General features: G+C 31.1%; 1 protein-coding gene across 1 annotated transcript; it reads left to right on the top strand.

The window, feature by feature from the left end:
- On the top strand, window positions 1-23,889 carry LOC148305954 (cGMP-dependent 3',5'-cyclic phosphodiesterase-like). Its single transcript, XM_088265777.1, has 14 exons — window positions 1-264; window positions 1,495-1,611; window positions 3,730-3,828; window positions 8,493-8,635; window positions 10,041-10,308; window positions 11,856-11,998; window positions 12,475-12,700; window positions 13,041-13,195; window positions 13,778-13,936; window positions 15,134-15,222; window positions 16,757-16,946; window positions 17,180-17,324; window positions 17,823-17,968; window positions 18,864-23,889. Exons 1-14 carry the CDS (start codon window positions 115-117, stop codon window positions 19,045-19,047), a joined length of 2,214 nt encoding a protein of 737 aa, XP_088121903.1. The 5' UTR covers window positions 1-114; the 3' UTR covers window positions 19,048-23,889.
- The last annotated feature ends 841 nt before the right edge of the window (window positions 23,890-24,730 follow it).

The raw sequence follows: 24,730 nt of genomic DNA, 5'->3' as shown, positions 1-24,730 counted from the left end.
ATGACAGCAGTCGTGAATAGTTGTGAGATGTTCAGAGTGTTCTGTTATAACCGGGTCAACGAGGCTTTGAAACCTTAATTGTTTGTATACTTTTAATGATTACCTTTGTGAAATATGAATGATAACGATTCTGTGTCTACTACTGAAAAACAGTTTCCAAGTGCTAAACATCTCGAAGTTAGTGATCCAGGGAAAATATTAGAATTATGCAGTTCTTTGGAGGAGAAAAATTCGACCGATTTGCAAAGGAAAATAAATATTTATGTAAGAATGATTCCCTAATATTGTGTCAAAAGGGTGTTACTTGTCACTAATTATTAATTAAAATAGTACCCGGTGATAATTATTCATAATAATAGTAATCGGAAAAAAAAACATTTGGCATATTAACAATTGTTGTTATTTGTCAGTAATAATTTATTTTTGCCAGTTGATCGATTAGGCGGGTTGTTTTGTTGTTGTTCTAAAATTTTATTATTTTGTATTATTAAATTTGAATTCCATTTAATATAAACAACTGAACTAAATGCATTGAGGTTTTATATATTAATATACAGACCAGATAAATGCATACCGGTCCCTTTAATTTTAAACATTGACGTAATAATATAGAAAGTATTTAAATTCTTTATTTAGCTTTATTTATTGTGTTTTGTCCCGCTTTTTTTAAAAAGTCCATTTGATGATAAATCATTATCAGCAAATTTTCGTTTTTTCATTTTACAATACAGGAAAGAGTTATTTTTTTTATTATTCAAACTTGTAAATATTGTGTTATCTATCTAATGGTAACTTTTATTTAATTTTTAATTAATATTTAATTGTAAAAAAATATTCAAGGGCTGAATATATACTTAATTTTTTTAATTAAATGAGCCAGGAAACACTTTAAATTTTATTGTACCTCAAAGAAGAAGTTTCGTAAAAATTTTGCTCTTATGTGTTTTATAATTTATTGTAAACTTTTTTTATCATAATACTCAATAGATGAAACTTGTTTTTTTTTGTTTTGAAAATAACATTGTTAATTTGAAGGCATCAAATTAAACTTAGTAGTTGGATTTCTGAGGAACCGGTTGGAAAAAAATATGTGGATACTGAACTGATAAACTAGGTGTGACAAATGAAATCAAGAATATTATTTGTTTGTTTATTTTTATGCTTACTTATCATGTTGTCTTTATTATACAAAGATGTATAGTTTTGACATTCTCCATCTGGATGGTAATTTTGCTTGTGAAATCTATTCATATAATAAAAATGACAAAATATAAATATTTATAAGTAGGTACTCCTTCAGCGTCCCAGGGATGGTCAGTAAAATTGACATTATTTTTGACACTCAAAATTCTCATTGTTACCTCTGTAAATGATCAATTAGTCACATCAATAAGTACCAATGACGTAAATATTTGTCAATTTTGTTTATCGTCTTCAGGGCTGTTACACATTTTTTAAACCTTATTAATAATTAATATATATTTATGAATACAGCTCCAAGATCAGACCGGAGCCAAGACATGCTTCCTTATGACATTGCTAGAAGCAGCGGAAGAAGCCATCATCCAAGCCATAGGAGAAAAATCTCTTGAAAACACACTAAGACTATCAGTAAGTATTTAAAGTGTCCTAAAAAAAGTCTCATGAATCTTAAAAACAAAGAACTTGGTTAGGGAAATATCTTGGTGGAATCGACATGAATTATTTATTTACAGTAAGCAAAGACTTAAATGTACTTTGTGTGATTGCTTTCTCATAAACTCTCATAAAGTAAACTTTTTTTTTTAATTTAAAAAAAGTGACCTCTTTGGTAATAGAGACTTCAACCTCAGCCAATGGATGAGAATAGAATAATGCATTATATTTTAGAGCTTCTCTGCAGAGTAGAAATTTTGGTCTGTGACCCAAACTCTCAAAGAGAAGATGAAGCATTTGAAATGTGGTGCTATAAAACGAATGGTCGAAGTCTCATAGGTTGAGAGGAATTGAAAAGATGTTTTTAGATGCATGGGAAAAGAGAGAAGAAGTTATAGACCTATAATGAAAACAAAGGTAGAGTACTTTGGCCAATTATGAAGGGAGAGAAGTACAAAATATTATATATTATACTACAAAGCAATGTTGAAGGTAGCATAGCATAGGAAGAATTAAGGAGCGCAGTTCCACTGTAGCACGAAGTCGCTGTTTAACTATTTCCGGTCCCCCAAAATTAAAAAAAAATGTAGGTAGGCAGTTACATTCCTATTGGAAAAAAAAAATTGTCTTCTGCTCCTCGTACTGTTGTAATAGATACGAGTGACAAAAATGCAAGCTTGGAATTTAAATAAATAATACTAATGATGAAAAAAATGTTGAATAACATCCGACATGGGACCTAAGAGCAAAAAATCTATGTCGAATGAGATTCGACATTGGACCAGTAACGGTTAAAGTGACTCGAACAAAACAAAATTAGCCACGATTTATAAAACAAATTTAAAAATTCACATTGAGTATTATTTTACAAGATTGAATATAAGAACTTATACTAAATATTTAGGCATATGCATATTGTGGGGTCAGATGGACGAAAGGCTATGAATCCTAGTCATAGACATTTTCTCAAAATTTTACAAAGTTGTTCTTACGTTTTTGTTTGTTCAGATAAACTATAACTGTATTAAAAAAATCTCTATTTTTATTAGCATCAATGTACCTAACAATAACTGTGGCATATCTACTTAACAAACAGTCGATACATATCTTGACACAGTTATCTCACCTTGGATCTACATAAAAGCTTGTCTATATTTTTGCCACTATAAATTTATTGATAAGGATTGATCGTCCATACTATGTTATCAGTTTTATGACTCATTCACTATGTTATATCGCCGACTACTGCTAAACATGAAACATTACAAACAAACTTCAGGTTCACCCTTCAAATTATTAACTATGATCATCCAATTTTATAGAATCATACAATATTGATCACATTTGCCTTTTAATAAAGCTAGTAAAATAATATTGATTACTATGCAATGGCCACTATCCCACTGAGACCAAATTTTAGATGAAAATCCAAAAACTGTTTAATTTTGTTTTGTATTTTTGTAATCTAACTCCAATTTAAAAGACTGTAAATTGAAATCTTACCAATACCATTTTTTTTGCCAGACTCCTCAGCAGACTCATAATTAACTTGATTTTGAATTTTTTCGGTTAATATTTATTTCAGGTTTAGGTTAGTTTCAGTTTGGTTAGATCGAGTTCTTACTCCTAAAATTATATTATATATTGTGTACAGTTCATATGCAATAATAAGTGTAATTTTATTTTTATGCTGTACAACATACGCCAAATTACCTACCGTTAAGTCTATAACACAAAAATCTATAAACTTTTGATTTGTATCGAGTGATAGAAAAACATTATTATTTTTAAATCTTGGAAAGAATTTCAGCATAGATGGTATGTTTAAGATTATTTTGTTTTCTCATGTAGTTTTCAAATGTTTTTCCATAACAGATGTAAATCGAACTTCCTCCAAAAAATGACCTTCTATTTATTGAAGATCTTTTATTTACACATATTTGTGTAGAATATAGAGCTTTATTATGATATGTCAAACCTTTGTTAGCCTGTTGTATTAGATTTTGTTAGAGTTAGATCTGGTTAGGAAATAATTCCTAAACTAACATTTATTTATTCTTATAAGTTTAAAATTTTGTAAATATTATTTTTTAGGCAACTGATGCTATGGTTGCTAATGTACTCTCTAAGAATGAACCATATGAAGCTAAGTTGGCCGATTTAGATACCGAATTTCTGGAGCAATTACAGCAGGTAAGAATATTATTGATTTGTATTTCTTTATTGTCCGTCTGTACCATATAGTGGTGTTAATACATTATGCATGAGGTGCCAGATCTCATTCCCACTGGAGCTAGTTGATGGTATTGTAAATACCAAATAATGAAAAATTTTAGTATGCAAACATGTGTATTATAAAACATCATGATTTTCTGTATTTACCGAACTGTTCATGCAGTATTCATTATTTTTTTTAAGTCTATCTTGAATATTGACAAAAAACATCAATAGTATTGACTGGAACATACATCTCGGCTTTTAGATAATAATCACCCTGTTAAAAGCAGTATGTGTAAATTTACTATCTTTTGAAGTGTTGATTCATTCAGTAAATGTTAGACGCGGCTTATGCAATGTTTGAGTTTATAATAAACTGTAGTACTCTCCAAGTTACCGGTACTTCATTCCATAATCTAGCCCATCATTTTATTACGATATTGTATTTTTATGGGAGTCCATATTATATAAATATTTTTTTCTGTATTTTGGTTTTCTTATCTTTATATCTAAATTATCAGCAACAATTACAATAGTGTTATGTACATAGTTTGAACTTTGGTATAATCAACGATTTTTACATTTAATTGGAAATACAATCTTAACAATAAAACAGTAAATGATTTATTTTATAGTAGAGCATGTGATTTGTACTATAAATATACACATTTTTATATGTATCTTTATGTTAATATATATTCATATATATATATATATATATATATATATATATATATATATATATATATATATATATATATATATATATATATATATATATATATATATATATGTGTATATATATATATATATATATATATATATATATATATATATATATATATATATATATATATATATATATATATATATATATATATATATATATATATATATATATATATATATATATATATATATATATATATATATATATTAATATATAAGAAAAATCTGCGATGTTGAAGATGTTGTGCGATGGGGAAGAGAAAGAAGACGTTTCTGGAGAGATCATGTGAGAAGAGCGAGTTCGGATCGAGTGATGAGGGTGGCAGCGGACAGCAGCATAGGCGGGATCAGACCCCCAGGAAGACCACCTAAACGATGGAAGGATAGCTGGTCTTCCACCTCCCAGGAGCGACCCGAGAATGACAGGACCTAGTCCTAAAAGAAGAAGAAGAAGATATATATATATATGTATATATATATATATATATATATATATATATATATATATATATATATATATATATATATATATATATATATAAATATGATTACAATTTAAATCATATTGGGCTTTTAAATTATTACCTGGTATTTGATAGAACGAAACTTTGGAAGGTATTATCAGCTTTATACGAGGATATTACATATGCATTACGGTAAATGGCTCATTTTTATCTAGGTTTGGCAAATCTCAAGGCGTCAAACAGGGATGTGTAATGTCATTGTGGCTGTTTAATCTATACGTGGATAATTGCATGAAAGAATTACAAGGTTTAAATATTGGAAACACTTTTCAAGAGACTAGTAAGAGATGCCACTTGCTTCATCAAGCAACTACAACCATTTGTAGCGCTGTGCTTTATGCCATATTTTATTTTAAATTAGCGTAGATGCATTATTTAATAAAAATATATAAATAGAAAAAACAATGCAATTACGTAAAATGATTATTATTCGTTATAATTCATTCCTTTTGGATTTATAATGCGGTAATATTATTTTACTCATAAATTCTGAACTATAACACCAACATATAACACTAAACGCTATAACACCACCATTTGCCATCTTCAACTTTGAGTCAGGTGCTAATTCAATAGTGAGTAATAGTAGACTTTGCCAACTTCATCTGTATCTCCGAAATTAGGATGATTATAATATTATATTTAAGGGTCAATAGTAACAGAATGAGAAATTGACTACAAATATCTATTGTGATAAAGAAAAGGTTGTGGTACACAAAACACCCCTTTAATGAAGATAATATGTATAATTCTGTTCACCTATTCCAAACAAGGTCAATATAATGTGATTGCAGTTATTCTTGAAAAATCTTGCATTCTCTGGTTTACAATATAATGTAACATTGAATAATGCATGTCATTCTTTCCATATCTCTATTGGTTTTTGAATCTCATGTAGTAGATCAGGTATAGAATAGTTTAACAGCCTTGATAGTTGAACCATAATAATCGAGCTACAAACGCACATATTTGTAGTCAATATTTAGGTTGCTCTAAGATAGTGTTTAGATAGTAAACGTTCTGTTTGCTTTGTAATGTAAATTTCCTTAGATTCTGTATCTTGTTCTGAATCTCGCAGGTACACACTGCAGGTCTCCGTATGCGTGTTTATTTAACTCTTAAAAATACAAAATTATCCATATCATTGTTATTTGCGTTCCCGTTTCTTCATAATTCTTATTATTATACCTATTGTTGAAACAATAAAATCATAGCTTATGTTTTCAAATTAATTATTTATACAGTAAAAAATATATAATTAAGAAAAAAATATAGTGATTTTTCAAAACATTGAAACATGTGTGATTTGAAGTAATGGTGGTATTTACCAGGTGGAATTTAAATTTATAATCAATAGATATTATATACCACAAAATGACTGTGAAATCAATTAATGGAATTATTTTTTGTAATGAAAGATAAATGAAGTTATTTTTCAAACACACATATTATTGTGTGTTCAAAGAATGAAGGGTCTTAAAGGTACATACGTACATTTTTAATATCTTTCCAAACAATTAAGTTGTCTACCGAATTGATCTTTTGAAAATGGCATTATTTTTTTCCCTGCCAGATGTGAATATAATGGAGGATTCTCACGGAATTGTAAAACACTTTATTTGTCATTAAAATGGTTGGCTTTTACAATGTATACATGTTGTGTAGCTATTAACATTCAATTAATATGTCACTCGTTAACATGACTAGTAATTTAGTTAATGACTCCACGCAGAGTTAGAGTTTAGAGCATGTACGATAGCATACATTATTACAGAATATGTCTTGCAATTACTTTAATTGCCTCATTTAGTAGTAATAGCATATTCTTAGTCAACTAGTATTTTTCAATCAACTAATGCACTGAAGTCACTATAGATAAATTGTGGTTTGGTATTTAAATTAATGTACTTGTGCATATACTTATTTTATAATACTTTAAAGATCAATAAAAAGTACTTATTTTTATCTTTTATATAAATCTGGCTTTGTATTTCAGACATATAGATGTGGATTTTCGTATGATATGTGCAATTTCTTGAATATTGATTAAGAACAGTAGTCTATTGTTATGAAGATGTTGTAATACCTGCGATTATAAGGCGATTACATTCAAGTTATTTAGTATTACAAAAATAATTACATCAATTGATTTGCTTGTGGTAATATCTATCCATTTGATGTTTAACTTATAGTCAGTAAATGCTACTATTTATTAAAATCCTCCATTAAATGTCACAAGGGCACAACTTTCAAATCAGGCTATGTTTCACATATACATTGTCGGTTCGAACCCATTCTACCACAATTTGATACCTAAAAAAAAAAATTAGAAAAAAAATTAATAACTTCATGATACTTAATCTGTGTTAATATTACAAGATATTATACATATATTATACAAGATAATATACAATTGTAATAATATTACAAAATAACTATGATCAGACATTTTTTTACACATTAGTTTATAAATAATCTTTGGTCCTATAATCTGATTTCATTACTAGAATTGAAATTTTTCTAATTCTACACTTTTTTATTACTTTTCTGTGATAACGATGTATTAGTCATATTGCAAGTAATGTACAACACGTTCCAAATGTAATACGCATAAAAAAGTTTTTATTTTTTACTCTAATAACTAGATCAAAAATACTATGTAGCATTACCAAAGTTAGAGTTAAATTTGGTTTAAAACCATTTTAACATTTTTATAAAAAACATTAATGAAACAAAAAAACTTTGTTATTCACTTTTTAAGCTCTCTTCCAAAATTATACTAGTTAAGTAACTACATACATGTTTCTCCAAAGTGCTTTGTATGAATTCAGCAAATTGTGTATTTTTGTGTAAATTCAACAAATTTGTACTCAAATAAATGTAATAAAATACCTAGGTACCTACCTATACATTTTATTAAGTACTTACAAATATGTAGTACCTACATAAAACAGTTCTACCACCAGATGTCGCATGCGTCGCACAGAATAAAACAAAAGACATCCGATAGAAAAAATATAATATTGTTAACTGTCAGAATCAGATAGATAGATAGATAGATAGATATAAAAATATTGTAAAGATTAATTAAGAATAAACTTTAATTATAAACTTTAATTACAAAGCAACACATTGTTTATTTTATTATTATACACCCACTTTACATATTATTTACACCCAATTTACAAAGAAAAATATTACCACGTTATATAAATATCTCTATTTGTTTTTTTTTACGCAGTTTGATTATGCCTTCGCAAGGCGAAACGCATATTGGAAAAACGAATAAATTTTACAGAATCATACATTTTGTTTTGGTTTAAGTTTTAAGGATCCTAAAAAGCTTTTTGACGGAGATAATAATAAAGAATAATATTTTTTTTGCAGATTGGCACCAAACCTGACCGGGTGTTAATGGTGCCAGTGAGGAATTCCACCAGAAATACCGTTCTTATTGCCGGACTAATTGGAGTAAACTGTGCAGTGGATTACCAACAGCAGGCCGTTGCACATGTCGAAGAAGTTTTTCGGTAGGCAATACAACATTTATTGAGATGATATTTATTTTATAGAAGTTTATGTTTAATTTGAAACATATCAAGTTGGGTAAACACTGTGTCTATACTTTTCCAATGGGAATGTTGGGATTGTGGAGTTGTTGGCATCATGCTACTGTTCAAAATACTGTTCTATACTTCTCCAATGGAAATGTTGGGATTATGGAGTTGTTGGCATCATGCTACTGTTCAAAATACTGTTCTATACTTCTCCAATTGAAATGTTGGGATTATGGAGTTGATGGCATTATGCTACTGTTCAAAATATGTTTGTTGTCGGATGGGAGTAGATCGCTGTAAACAGAGCATGAACGATTTTCGTGAGCTTATCCTATAGTTACAAAACAGAGTATACTTGTTTGCGATTGTGTTGGATATGCAGTTTTATACATTTAACTTTTACTAAAGTGTTTTAGGTGCTTTTGTTGTATAGAAGGTTGACTAACCAAAATATGTGACCGTGCTTATCTTGTAGTAATCCCTATGTTGAATTATTACGGTTATCTATAAGTACACATAATTTTATATATATTAAGTACAACTGGTATGCAACTCTTATCTCCACTAAAATAAATAAAAATATAATTCCTATTATTTTGGATTATCAGTTCCTTATATGTATTTATGTATGTATGTCAAATACAAGTATTTTACATGTTTGCATATTTTTATTTGTAGATGTTCTACTGATGTCATACGAACTTTCTATTTATTCTACAACTTAAAAAAATGCTTTCTTTCATGTATTTTTGAATTGTTTTGAGAAACCATCTGGTAGATTTTTGCACATGGTCAAGATCGTAATCCTTTATTTTGTTTTTTGTAATAGCGCCACTGCGGCGCTTATGTCTTAGTCTTCTAATTATAATTACTGACTTATAATAATTTTAAGTAGGAAGTAGGCAGGTACTGAATATGTATGAGGTGGACTAAGAATTAAACCTATATTTTGTAGTGCCACATTAAAATTTATTTTTTAAAAATGTTGTTAAAATTATTAAATATTATTGCCATCATTATTGACAACCTCTTCCCATCTGTTTTGTAAATTTTCAATACCCCTTTTGTAAAATGTCTTTTTCAAACCCTAATTCACACCCCAATGGTGCTCCCCAATACTGCATCATATTAACGCAGTGTTATCTTGATCGTTAACACGAAGGAAAAGTGATCAGTCCTCCGCTTCAGATACCAGTCCAGGGTGATATTGAATAAATATTAGAGTGACAAAATTACTTATGTTCATTTGACCCCCCCCCCCTGGGAATCCAACCTAGGACAACAATGTGTTAAGGCCCATGATATTTTTCCATTCTTCAATTCTGCAATAGCTTATTTCATTGCCTGGATGTATTTTAAATATTTCCATTGTATCCAGGTTCTGCTTGTCGTTAGTGATGAACACGGCGCGCGGCGAAGAGGAGTCTCGCTTGAAGCGGCAGTGCCAGGGGCTGCTGCTCGTCGCGCGCCGCCTCTTCTCCCAGCTGGACCACCTGGAGGAGTTGCTGCGCGGCATCATGGCGGAAGCCCGCTGCCTCACCTCGGCGCAGCGCTGCTCCCTGTTCCTCATCGACCCCGATCAGGGCGACCTGGTGGCCAAAGTCTTCGACGGCGTGGACGGCAAGGATTGCTCACGCCCGCATGACGTTAGTCAATCTACATTTTCTACATATTCTACATAATTGTTATTCATTAGATAGTAGAATTCTACGATAGAGACCTTGGGAGACAAAAGAGGTGTCGGAAGACCCCAAAAGAGATGGTCTGACGACATTGTCGCTATGGGGGGTAAAAACTGGCTGCAAGCAGCAACCAACTGGAGGAAATGGGAAGAAGGAGAACAGGCCTATATCCAGCAGTGAAAGTCAGAGGGCTCATAAAGAAAGAAGAAAGAAGTTATTCATTTCAGCCTTTTAACGTAAATTGTGGAGGTACTCACCAAAATGTTACATTTCCATTATAAATGTTACAATTCCATTATAAATGAGCAAATCTCTTGATGACCTTTTATAAGTGTCAACATATTTTGCTTAAAAAAAAATCCAAAAAAATTGCCAGAGATTTTTTTTAGAAAAATAATTGTTGCATGATGATGAATTTCCATTCCCCGTTGATGCAATTTTATCTGATGAAAAATCCATAGTTTAATTGTTTTAACTCTGTGCAAGCAACTGAGTATAATGACTACCTGTGCAAAGGTGACTGAGACATCTAATATATAAAATAGTAATAAATAGGAAAAAAACTTCACAAATTATTTGAATTTCATAATAATAATAATAATAAAATTGGATAACTTATATAGCGCCATTTTCGTAAAAAAATACCTCAAGGGCGCTTCACTGTGAATGAATTGGGGAAAATATTATGGTGGAAATGATTTAGCAAACAAATGTGTTTTTAGTCTTTTTCTAAAGATCATCTCACTCTCACTATTTCTAACCATTGGTGGAAGAGCATTCCACGCCGTCGGTCCTGCAACAGCAAAGGCACGCTCGCCAAATTTAGTGCGTTGGTTGCGAGCTGGTAAGATCACTTTGCCCATTGCAGATGTTGTAGCCGATGGAAGCGTGAGACGTCTATCAGCCAATTCATCTGGAATACACAGCTCCTTAAGATACTCTGGAGCCATATTGTGTATTGATTTATACATGAGTAGGCAGAGTTTATACTCAACCCTTTCGGGAAAGCGTAACCAGTGGAGTTTGTGAAGTAGTGGGGTTATGTGACTGAATTTAGAAATTCCAAAAATTAGTCTCGCTGCTGCGTTTAACACTGATTGCAGTCGAGTCATTTTATTGTTTGGTAGACCCGTGTATATACCGTTACAATAATCTACTCTCGATATTACAAACGCATTTATTAATTGACGGGCAGCATCAACTGGCAGATTCTTGCGAATGCTTTTAATTTGCCTTAGCTGATAAAAACATGTACTTGTTGTTTTGCTAATTTAAGTCTCAAGGGAGAGATCAGAATCTAAGAACACGCCGAGCAGTTTGACGGCCGGTGTAGTTGTACTCTTTGGATTGAGTGGTGTCGTGTTATCAATCAAATTCTGTCGTTTAGGTGTGGCTATCCAGAGATGTTCCGTTTTGGACGGGTTTAACGTCAATCTGTTTTGCCTTTAATTATTCCAAAGAAAATATATGCATAATAAATTTTGTATTAAAATATGTATCTGTTGATTTAGGCACCTTCCGAAGTGCGTATCAAGCGGGGGCAAGGCATAGCTGGCCATGTAGCAGAAACCGGCACCATTCTCAACATTCGCGATGCGTATGATCACCCCTTGTTCTACAAAGGTCTTGATGAAAAAACTGGTTTTGTTACAAGGCATGTTATTTCAACTTACTAAATTTGAACATTGTTTATATTCTGATTCTGATTCTTTTTAAAATATACTAAATTTATGGCTTTTTTGTAGAATCCCATATTATTATTTTTCTTTGTATTTATTTTAACTGATTTTAGTCCAAGCCAGTCCATTCTGAGCTCTAATTGGCATGCATTGAGTACTCCAAAGGTTGTTACTCTGAAATCTGTTAGCTGATAACGGTTTATGGAATTTTGGCTTTCATTTAATATAGAAGGCATTGGTACAGAATATGGTACCTACTTACCTTTTTTTTTTAAAAAAAAATTAAGTTATGTGTGTTGGTTGAAATGTTTGAAATTATGATTTTTAATGTTGGCAATGTAGATTTGGATGAAATGAGTATAATTTTAACATTTAGAAGAATTTTTATAAAATACAATTAAAATAATTTAAATAGCCATTTTAAATCAATGTAGATGATTTTTCATTACAGGAATATCTTATGTTTTCCGATTCGGGATGAGGATGGAATAATTGGCGTAGCGCAGTTGTGCAACAAGGTGGGAGGTAAATACTTCGATGCCTGCGATGAAGAGGTGGCCAATGCTTTTAGTATCTACTGCGGAGTCTCCATCATTCATTCAATTGTGTACAAGAATATTGCTGATGCACAAGCTCGGACTAAAATATCCAACGAGATGCTCATGTATCACTTAAAGGTAAACATTCTGTAATTAAAGAAATAATATTACTAATTATTGTTATATAAAATTGTATGATACTAAAGTATTGTCAATGTATCATAATTCCTAGATCTTCGTGATCCCAAAAATATTTTATTTATGTATGTGTTTCTTCTAGATTAACAAGTTTATAAATGATAATGCCTTGCTTCAAGTGATTTATAAAAATTGTCTATGATTAATCCACAACAAATTAAAAATGTTTGGAACGATATTGCAGTGTTCGACTCCCGTATTTATTGTTAATTCTCGTTGTGGGTAAATCGTGTATCATGGTTGTGTACTAGATTTCGATAAATGATAAATAATTGTGCAGGTGAGCAACCGAGATGTCAATAAGGTGACCAATTGCGGCAGTGACCACGTTCATCCTGGGCTCCGGGAGATCAGCTTCAATTCCCGTTCCCTCTCCCTACCTGAGACACCATGCTATGTGCTTCAAATGTTTGAATCTCTCGGATTATCCAAGAAGTAAGTTACCACCTTTTCATAGTGGATGCATTTTGATGAGAAATTTTTAGGTGATTCTATGGTGAAATACCTTTTTGCATTATTTCTAATTAGCCTTTAATATCCCAAGTCATAACCCTTAAGGGACTCAAACACAAACTTGTATGACTATTCCTTCACTTACGTCTTCTGTATCCCATCAAGTATATTTTACTTCCAAATTTAACTATCCGGACCTCAGGACTGATCATTAAGCCTATATAAAATTAACGATCTATAAAATTCCGCGTCCATCGTGTGTTTTTAAAGTTATGGTTATTTTTTACATGTAGTGATAAATACCAATACATATACATCCTTTAATGCTTAATTCATATTGTAGATGTGAAAGAGTAAGCATCTTTAGGTGTGAGTAGGACCCAAAAAAGTACATATTGTCAAAAGTAATGTGCACACTTCTTGTGCTTGTAAAACACATGTGATTAATGAACCCTTGGATTTCATAAAGTTTCTTTTATGCAGCGGAATGCATAATACTAATCAGTCGGTAAAACTCGCAATTATAAAGACTGGTTTGCATTTTAATTAAATTAATATTTTCAGGTTTGAAATAAAGCGTGACACCCTCGCTCGCTTCACTCTGTACTGTCAGAAGGGTTACCGAGACATGCCGTACCACAACTGGTCTCACGCATTCTCCGTCACTCACTTCGCCTACGCAATCATCAAGTCCATGGGTTTACTGGAACGTGGAATCCTCACGTAAATCTATTCATATTCATGACTAGAATAACTTAATACAAAAACATTATTGTACTTATACAGATCTGGTGTCCATTTCCTTTCAGAGAGAGATGATTGTAATCCTTAATTTATTGCTTAGAAAATTCTGTCTTTGATTTGTCTCATGGTTGGATTGATAAAATACAGAATATACCTTAGATTCCTATTAATCTCATATATTATTTACATATTATATGTTATCGTGTATGCGTATTGAACCTTCGTGTATGTAGGATGCTTTTTTTAAGACATATTTTTTACTGTAGTATTTCTCATTAACAAATTTTGCTAGAGTTCCTGAGTTTAAGTGTCAAATATGGTAACATTTTACTGAGTTATTTTAGTCGTCGGGTTGTGGTCTCGGGTTGTGGTCCCGACTCTCAAGTCAGAGTTTCTTGGTTCAAATCCACTCTACCACCATTTTACACCTATTTCTAATAATGAGCCGCTTAGGCTCACAGAAATATTATGAAATTGAAATATATGTGTTAATAATAAAAAAAAGACAAATATTTCTCTTTTTTTTAATAAAAAAAATATTGTGTATACTCAATTGGAGGACTCCTTTGGTGTTTAGTTTGAATATTGCATGTCTTTTCTTTTTATGATATGTATTATTGTCTTATAATATTATAAGGTCCTGATAGTTGTGTTTTTATTTGAAATATTTTTATTTTATTATGTAGTTTTTAATATAATTTTTCATACTATACAAAAATCGAATTAAATGTCATATCCATTGAAAATATTAACAATACAGCTGCCTCAAACCAAAACCAAAGATCCAAAGTAATCGAATTTTTTAAAATGAATTATAAACATTTATTTGCTCAGATTTTTTTTTAAATTTTAAAATTCCAATTTTTAAAAAAATATGTAATTTAATATAATTAATATTTTTTATGCATTTATTTTTGCAAATTTGGTTTTTATAAAATGCTCATTATGATTGTTTTTAAATTTCACTGTAATCTACTTATAACAAAAATTTGAAGAAAAAATGCATTGTGATCACTTGGTTTTGCTTTAGGGCAACTGATTATGTATTTTTAAAATTTTCAATGGGGATGCTGAATGCTAAAGAAAGTGGTGTGCGGTAAAGTAAAGAGAATGGATCCCAATCCCAGTTCCCATAGTCGCAGTGAGAGCTGTAGGTGTTTGTGTTTTGTGTTCCAGTGACCTAGAATGCCTATCCTACCTGGTGTCCTGCATGTGTCATGACCTGGACCATCGTGGAACCAATAATAGCTTTGAAGTCAAAGGAGGTATGGTTCCCTTTACTGTAATAATAGGGGTACCGTAGAACGGGGCTACTTGAACTTTGATTTGATACTTGAGCCCGGTACAAAAAAAAATATTTAGATCGTGGTATCGATCGAAGTATCGTGACAATAAGTGTCACTTGTCAGGGAAACAATGAATCGTTTAAATATAATTTATAATTTTCTTTATTTTCTATGACCTTCATCTTTCTGGTAACGTTTTAATGCCTTTTTCAAAAAAGTTGATGAGCATTGACTCAAAATATTAAGTTTTTATTCATAATTTTTTCAATATTTTTTTCCTTCTAAGAAATGTTTAGATAACCATTATCTTTTAAGTTATTGTGTAGATAGAATTCAGCAACCATTTTTACACACATCAGAAGTGATGACATAGTTTAATAAAGACGTTTGTGATTGCATTTGTAATATCTCTTTGCACACATTCACTCTGTCGCCGAGGTGCTCGTTGCTTAGCGCAAATCTATTAACCCCCTCTTTACACTTTCCGATTTTTAAACATTCCATTGAACACTTGACAATGAATATCCGAGTGTGCTTGTAATTTTTTGGAAAAAATTAGTTGGATTGTTTTCAATTTCAGTAGCCAGTTTAACTTCATCCACTTCAGTGTGTCTTCTACTTCTAGGGATATTCATCAAATCAAAGTCCCCATATCGATAAAACCATCTTTGACACTTGCGAATGTCCAAATTATCCCCTAATACATCACAAACGTTCCTGGTGGCAACCGTTGCTTTCTCTTCCTTCAAAAAATGATGTAGCTTCAAATTTCAAACGAATTCTTCACTCAGTTCAAATTGATTAATTGTAAATTGGATTATGGAAATTAAATAATTTAAACTAAAATCAGTTACAGGAAAGTGTACTTAAAATAAATACAATACTCTACTAATAAGAGAGAATACACATTAAAAATGGATGACACTATAAACGACATTAATTTCGGGTACCCCTATTATGTATCTCTGGACGTACTGATTAAATATTCAATGCTTATAAATTCTATTGAATATCGTTTTATATAAAAAACTGTATTATTACAGATTAACATATTTTTCTTATTATATACAATATATGTATGCTGTAATCGATGCCACGTGTGGTCCATGCTTCTATATGGTTGCGAGACATAGAAAATGAACATCGCCAACATTAACGAATTAAAGTCGTTTGCAATTTGGGCATATAGAATCCTCAAAATATCATGGATAAATTTTATCACAAATTAAACACTGTTAAATTTGTTCTACAGGACAGATAACATTTTGAAATCATTGCAAATATCAATATGAAGTTTTCACTTTTATAATATTATATATTTGTCAAGTTCTTATTTTTGATAAACAAATTTTGCAAATGAAGATGACAAATGTAATATCCCTTTATATGTAAAATCCGATATCCCTGCTGAGTGATTATTTCCAATTGAAGAAGGTTAATTCTATTACTAGATTTGATTGAAGTTGTCAACTAGCGCTCTAGGACGAGTGGTAATCTTTATTCCAACTGTCAGGTTCCCTACTGGCATCTCTCTACAGCAGTGAGGGCAGCGTGATGGAGCATCACCACCTGTCCCAGGCTCTGTGCATCCTCAACACGGAGGGCTGTTCCGTGCTCAAGGGCATGTCTGAGGATAACTACAACCGCTGCCTTCAGCTCCTTCAGGACTGCATTCTGGCTACCGATCTTGCAAACCACTTCAAGTTAGTCATACTTATAAATCAATCTTATAGTATTATGCAGTCTGCTTTTCCTTATGTGTTGTTTATGCAGTTTGAAAAAATATATTTATTAAAATCAGCTTTTGTTATTTTGCTAACCAAAAACTTTAAATATCTTGATGACTTTGTCCCATCACTTTGAATTAACAAACTTTACTGTAGTTATATTTTTTAAATGTTGCTAATGAAGTAAATAACACGCTGTAAAATTGCAGACACATGGTGCATTATGAGGAAATGATACAAGAAGGTTTCCGGAAAGATAACCCGCAACACCGTAAGCTGCTGCTCACCATGCTCATGACGTGTGCCGATCTCGCTGACCAGATCAAGGACTGGGCTTGCATTAAGAATGTTGCCGTAAGACATTAAACTTTATACATATTTGACTAAATGACGGCTCATGTCTGCGATCCTATCTGCCTCCGTAGTGTGGTGTTAAGCACTTTTGACAGTATTCCCAGGGGGGTCAAAATAAATATATGTGATTCTCACTCTCAAAATAAATATATGTGATGTACAAGACTTGTCTTGCCTTCATGCGATTGACGATAAAGATAAAAATACTACATCAATACGCATTGCATAGTTAAGTATGTACTTTGTAAACACGAATAACAATCCCGCAAGGATGACGATGAATCTAACGAATATGTTGGCTCACAAATATATAAGTTCTACTCGAAAGTATATTTACTTACTACGATGGTGCAATTTTCTACACCCCTAATTGAAACGCCTAAAGTTTATGAGGTTTACAAAAAAAAACTTGTTGCTCCATCAATTTTTTCAAAATTCTACCACCGACTTTGTTTTCTAAATGTACTATGTAGTTTTATCAATAAAATACAAATCTAGGCGGCTGTGTACACGGAGTTCTTCCACCAAGGAGATGAAGAGAAGCAGCTGGGGCTATCTCCCCAGGTGATGATGGATCGGGAAAAGGCCTTCATCCCTGACCTGCAGATACAGTTTCTGGAGAACATCACTCTCCCCGTCTACAGGCAAGTTACTATTCTCGCTTATTTCAAAACTCCCACCCAATTCTTCAAAGTGAATGGAAATGGTCTGTATACAATTATACACAGTTATGGCTATCTGTTTTCTCTACATATCCCCACAAGAATGCAGGAATAGTGCCTAATAGTTTACTCAGTTGATTCAAATAATGGTAACCGAAATTGAAGTTCTGCAAAGTGCAGTGATGTTCAGTAAAAAAATTACGGTTCACAAAATCGTGTTTTACTTGATTTTGCTGATTGGACTTAAATTGGATGAGTTCAGGAGCTGTTCCTGATAAGAAAAGTGGAGATGTATGGGGATTGCCTACATCTTAGGGACTAGACAGGCCACTTGAAGAAGAAATTCAGACTATGATGATTTGAAAAATAGCAAAATATCAATTCAATAAAATGGTAATTTGAAAAAGTTAGATATTTCTTAATTCGTAATTAAATTATATAAAAAATAATTCAAAATATTTCATCCAGAAGTCAAAATAAAATGATGATAATTTAATAATATTATGATGAGGTCAGGAGTTGGAACAATCGCCAGTTGTGTATGGGGAGATGCATGAATGTGGAAGAGGCGAGGAGTATTTGCAAAGACATATTGGCATTTTATTCGGTCCCTCCAATTTTTTTTCTGTAAAAGAAAATTGTTTAAAATATGAACCGTTTTAATTCTTTTTCTTTTGTCTCCAATCTGTGGATTGGTCTACAGCAACAAATGACACCTACTTCGCCACTCCAGTCTATTTTGAGAAACCCTCTTCGGCTCCTCATATGTCGAACAGCCTATGTCCTCGCAAAGATATTCGCAGCGTGGGCGTCCTCTGGCGTTTGTTCCCTCTATCTTTTAAATCAAATAGATATAAATAAGATTTGTTGTGACTAGGTTGCTAGCCACTCTGTTCCCGCCGGTGTGGTCGTGCGTCCGTGTGATGGAGGATCACGTTAGGCGCTGGGCGGCGGCGCGGGACGCCTTCGGGCGCGCGGGCGACGCGGGCGGCTACCTGCTGCTGCAGTCCGAAGACCTTGATCCGCAGATAGAAATGGTTCTGGCCAAGCAACCCGCTTAACTTTGCCCTGATGCTCTGCCCTATCATCACCAACTTTACAATTTACAGGAAAATTCTGAGTGGGGACTGATTTTACAAAGACTTATTTCCTTTTTATCGATTATAAAAGTTAATCAAAATTTTAGTAATGTTGCTTGTATATCTATCTAAATATTAATAATAAATTTGGATAGTTTATATAAGCCTCAAACATGGTATATATTTAAGGGCGAAGACTGACCGGAGCATTTCGTCGTAACGTAACATGTTACGATGCAAGCTTTCAGGCAGTCAGTACACCGAGCCGAGCGCTCCATAGTTTCGGATGCTCGCCGCGAGCGATGTTACGACAAAATGCTCCGGTCAGTCTCCACCTTAGTGAAAATGCTGCTTCAAGTTTCATTTGGAAATAAATCCTTTCGAAAAATCACTCCCCATGAGTAATCAATTGCAAAAATACACAAAATCATATTTATTGTATTTTCATGAGTTCAGATGACAATTTAGCTAGGGAGAATGTTATCTCACATCTCTCCTCCGAGATTTATGTAGTTGTTATATATAATCCAATGTTGAAATTGTACCTTATATTTCAAAGGATTATTAATCTCAATCGCACAACAACCTGAACCCACTCAGCTTGACAGTAGTGGATTTTAAGTACTACATAGAAAATAAAGTAGCATTTTAAACTGAATCTTGAAAATTTTATTTTAAAATTTGAATGTTAATGGATTACAAAAATAGCTTAGTTGTAGAGTACAGACTGGTTCTGTAAACTCCGCTTTAGAGATATTTAACATTTAAAATCTTATACAATACTTTTTATGTAACAGTGTATGTATGTACTGTTTATTTTATTTTATTTGCATTCTTTTGTCTTTAAAATATTGGGGTAAATTTGGCAAAAAGTGAAAACTGTATTTTGTCCGCAATAAATATTATGTACAAAAGCTGAACTGATATTTAGAAGGTTTTAAAAATGTTATTTTTCTCTTTGATAAACTAGTCTTGTTCTATTATAAATTGTTTACCTTTGTTTTCCATTTTTCACAAGTAAAAAAAATATAAATATATCACAATTTTTTTTAGATTATATTATATTAAAAAATACTTTTTAGAAATATTTTCTATTGTGTTGCAATAATTATTCAAATAGTATAATGTCCACTAATTTAGCTATGAGGACCTACTAGGGAGTTAATATAAGCAATATCGCCACTGTTCACTGCTGCAACTTTCATTATCAACAATTAACAATTTCAAACATTGTTTTTAGTACATTCAACTGTTTATTGCTGTTATAAATGCACTTTTAAATTTCACCCCATGTGATAAATACAAATAAGAAAATCATTTTCCTTTAAAATATCAAAACAGTTTCATCATACTGGAGAACAGAAAGTCAGTAGTGATGTTCCTGGTTTATGTCGGTTTATATTTTATATATATTGAGATGTATTTAATTTTAATAATGTACTCATGGTTTTTATTAAAATACCAGCAAAAACTTGCCTAAATAGACTTATATAAAATGTCGTATTCCTATACCTATGTAGAACTAAAACTTGTTATGCATGTTGGTCCAAAAAATAATAATTAGGTAATTTAGGTATAATAATGTGACTTGTTCTTTAAAACCTTTTTGCCTAAATTAAATGTTATATCCATTTATCTTAATCATATCTCTGTTGAATTTGTAATAATTAAAATTATTAACTTTGACAGTTGTTGTTAGATATAGCAAACGTTAATTGTTACAATATAGAAGGTATGTATGTCTTAATATGTCTGGGGATGGTGAACAAAATTGTCACAATTATATTAAATGAATTACAGATTGAGTTTTGATAGAAGCACATTGATAGGAGACATTAATGCATCCGTTTGATCATTTCACTACGCTGTTGACAACCCTTTCACTTGCGGCAAACATAGCCGATGTGTCGAGCTCTCCAAATTCAGTTCCATCACATCCGCTAAGTTTTAACTTGAATTTATATCGCAATCTCCCAAAGTTACTGTAAGTAAAATCAAAAGATCATTTCAACCACCCTACTCTCGGGTTATTTTCAGGCATATTTTTTATAAATAGGCAAAAAAAATCACAATGTTTGTTGTCACAAAATATTGTCAGGTATGAAACAAAAATTGATGAGACAAAAATTTGTCAGTGTATCCGGTACGCATTAAATATTTTTGAAACAGATATTTTTTTCTCGTGCGCGTAGGTCATACGGGTTAGCGCAGAATGGTGAAGGAAAACCGCGCGTATCACGTACGTTCGTATGTGTAGGGCGGTTAATAAAAAAAAATCAATTGAATAAAAACAACACACTGTAGATACTTTCCCAGACAGCCAAAAAGCAATTGGGGTGAAAACATTGATGCACTCATTGAATTTATGCAATTATGCTTCAATTGAAGTCGTTAATCTCATGATACACAGACCATATCCGGCCCATTAATAAGTTGAGTAACTTGGAGTAGATTAATAAATTTAATGTAGATTAAAAGTTTTAAAGCTATTCTGAACTTTTTTAAGCAATATTTTAGTGCCTCAATCAATTTAAAAGAGTGAGTATAAAAGCTCCCATAGTGCTCCTTCAAAAGATGTGTTGCCTTCAATTTAGATTATGAAATATTTTAAAGCTATTCTCAACTTTAATGCAATATTTTAGTGCCTCGATTAATCTCAAATCTAGTATGCATAAGAGTAATAGTACATATTGGTAAGGTATTTAGTGTCTCAAATTAGCGTTATTTGAACAAGTAAATGGGATCATGTCACAATTTATTTTGAATACTAAATACTCACTTGGGGGACTAGGTAGAGATTTATTATTTATAAAACTATATTAATTATATAGATACATATATATTATTTCTCGCTTCCCGATAATATTTTTAATTCTGAAGCTTTAGAATGTGAAATCTTTCATGTGAAGATTACATTTACCTATGTATTTTATATGCCTTTTGTGTAACGTAACTAAGATTGACTTCATTGTACAATTGTACATGTCTTGCGCTTTGATAATATATTTAAAATTAACTTGTAACATCATTCTCCACCGTGGAAACTCATGAATTCCAATCGGTGCATATTTTTCTATAGTAAATGTACTCTTCTTTAATTGTATCGTTGAATATACTAAATAATTCAAGTTTTAAATTTAAATTAATGTCTTGCAAAAGAGAGAAGATTTTCTTTTTTCTTTACATTGCATATTTCGCAATACAGTTGTCAGTGACGATTTTGTACTTTTAAAACACATGTGTCATTTGAAAATATGTTATATCAAGTTTTACGTGGTTATATTTTTTTTAAACCACTAGTAATATGCTGTTATGATAATACTTTTAATGAAAAATGAAGTATAATAATGGAGCAATAAAAATAAATTTTGTGATGCCAAATCTTTGCCAAATTAATTTTAAAATTCTGTAAAATGTTTACTTTTCTCGGAATCTTAATTTTCGCAGTAACTTAATGTACATTTTGGTAATCATATCCACTGTAAAACATATGTGCAAAGTAAAAATCTTTTATTATGAAAATATTCGATCATATCTTTAATATTAGATTACAGAAATATGTATATTTATTATTCATATATTTTCAGTATATTAAAACTACTTTTCACTTTCAAATACATAGTTCATAAAAAATACTTGATATAGTAGTTATCTGAATTTAAATTTTTACCGTCTATATCATATTTCTTGACTATACTGTTACCAAATTATATGAATGACTTGAGGAATATTATATTTAAGCAATGTGAATATTAACTTGGGAATGTAAAACTTTTTTCTTTAATATTGACTGTTTTATATCTCAGGGAACTTACATTTTCTTTTGAAACTTGTAAGAAAATATAGGATAAGCCATTAGTAAGTGAGTGTTGAAAAGCAGGTGCCATCTTTATATTATATTTATTAGCATTTTTCATTCGGGTTTGATTTTTTATAAAATGCAAACACATACAATTTGGAGCGATGTACGCAAAAAAAGCAAGTAGAGATGCTTTAATTGTTGTAAACATTTTTCATTTGATGTTTTGTGGGGAATATCGTCTCGAAATTCAACAATATTGTATGGCCACTCGGCAACCTGGATCACTCCATTTTAACTTCTTTTATGGTGCTACCTGTAAAGCCAGGAGTATATTAATTGTCCAGTATCTTGTCATTCGGAACGCCAACGTTCAAATGTTTGTTCAAAAGGAACACTGGTTCACATTATAGAAAGTGCCCTAAAATAAGCCGAAGCATCAATATTTTATGAGACCAAAACAAACTTCTACACAACTAAATGCCTAGAAATATATCAATCACATATTTTTTTCTGATTTATTATCTGATAAAAAAATCATTCACTACTTAATGGCCCATTTGACTGTATAATTCCTTTCTACTCTGTGAGTTGTGCCATTTTTACATGATATAACATTGTCTGTTGTCTCGTTATGCATGTTAAATTTGAATTTGTAATAGTTATTTGAATAAGGAATTTCTGGAAAATTGAAACAAATAATTAATGTAGTAGAATTTCTCTAAATGTACGTAACTACTTAAAAATAATAATTATTACTTTCACCTTCAAATTAATTGTTTGGTGCATTTCTTACTAAAAAAATTAAAACTAATGCAATAAAAATGTTAATATTTCTAGTTTTCTGTAACGATTTTTACTGTTTATTTTTTATACTATCAAAACTCATTGACTGCTAACAGACCCATTTTTAATGAAACTCGATTTAAAAAAATTGTGAGTAGTTTAACAGATTCTGAACATTGACCAACCTTGTCTAAATTTGAAACATGTACATTCCTACTTATTATATTATTAAATTATTCCTCTGTCTGATTTAAATACATAATTGTGTAATTAGTAACTTTGGATTTACAATATCACCAACAATTTTTAAAAAAATGTTGGGTACTTTCTGCTCCTGTTCAGGTTGTGAAAAACACAAAATATTTTTCAGATATACATTATAATTTTAATTTACTTTATATAATCATTAATTATTTGGGAATCTGGAATTATTTTAATTTTAGTTAGTTTTGTAAAATTAAATCATTGTATTATTCATTGTTGTAATGATTTATTTATTATTTATTTATTATGTTCTCACACAAAACATGAAATAATGTAAATCCTAGTCAGTGAGTCTTTATCGTCAATTATTATATTTACTTAGCGGTTTATGTGAAAATAAAATTCTTGTAACTTTCATTTGTTATCATTTTATCAGAACTCAAAATAAAGATAATAGTTAAATATTCTGTATGTGGAAGATCATAAAGAAGTTGAAAAAGAGTCTCAAATGGGTATTATATATCATAGCTTATGTGTGATGTATAATAAAGAATTTATGTATGTACAGATACCCGAAAATTCTGAAAAACCTTGTGCACAGATCAAGAGAGAGTGGATTGGGATGCAAGATTTCCAATCTACCTGCCCTGTTCTTTAATCTTAATTGCATAGGTACCAGAAAAAGATAATCATTTGAAGGCTGACCGGAAATATAGCGATCTTTGTTCTCATGGTGTTCCTGCTTTTGTTATTCAACTGGAAACACAATCTGTAGTTGTTTTAAAACGTAGTTTCTGGTAAGGTATATGCCATTCCACAATGTTATTTAGCAGAATACAATGTTATTCTTATGTCTTTTTCCATGTTAAATATTCA

The sequence above is a fragment of the Brachycentrus maculatus genome, unplaced genomic scaffold, assembly GCF_059751285.1.
Source record: "Brachycentrus maculatus isolate JH-2025_06_01 unplaced genomic scaffold, ASM5975128v1 h1tg000258l, whole genome shotgun sequence".
Classification (NCBI taxonomy): domain Eukaryota; kingdom Metazoa; phylum Arthropoda; class Insecta; order Trichoptera; family Brachycentridae; genus Brachycentrus; species Brachycentrus maculatus.
The sequence above is the reverse complement of the archived record's forward strand: the minus strand, read 5'-3'. Positions and strand labels throughout refer to the sequence as shown.

Bases quoted from the DNA above. Each gene is read 5' to 3' on its own strand.
- LOC148305954 (XM_088265777.1), top strand. From the start codon at position 115: ATGAATGATAACGATTCTGTGTCTACTACTGAAAAACAGTTTCCAAGT. The intron at 15,223-16,756 runs GTATGGTTCCCT...TCCAACTGTCAG, and splicing joins TAGCTTTGAAGTCAAAGGAG to GTTCCCTACTGGCATCTCTC. The intron at 16,947-17,179 runs GTTAGTCATACT...GTAAAATTGCAG, and splicing joins GATCTTGCAAACCACTTCAA to ACACATGGTGCATTATGAGG.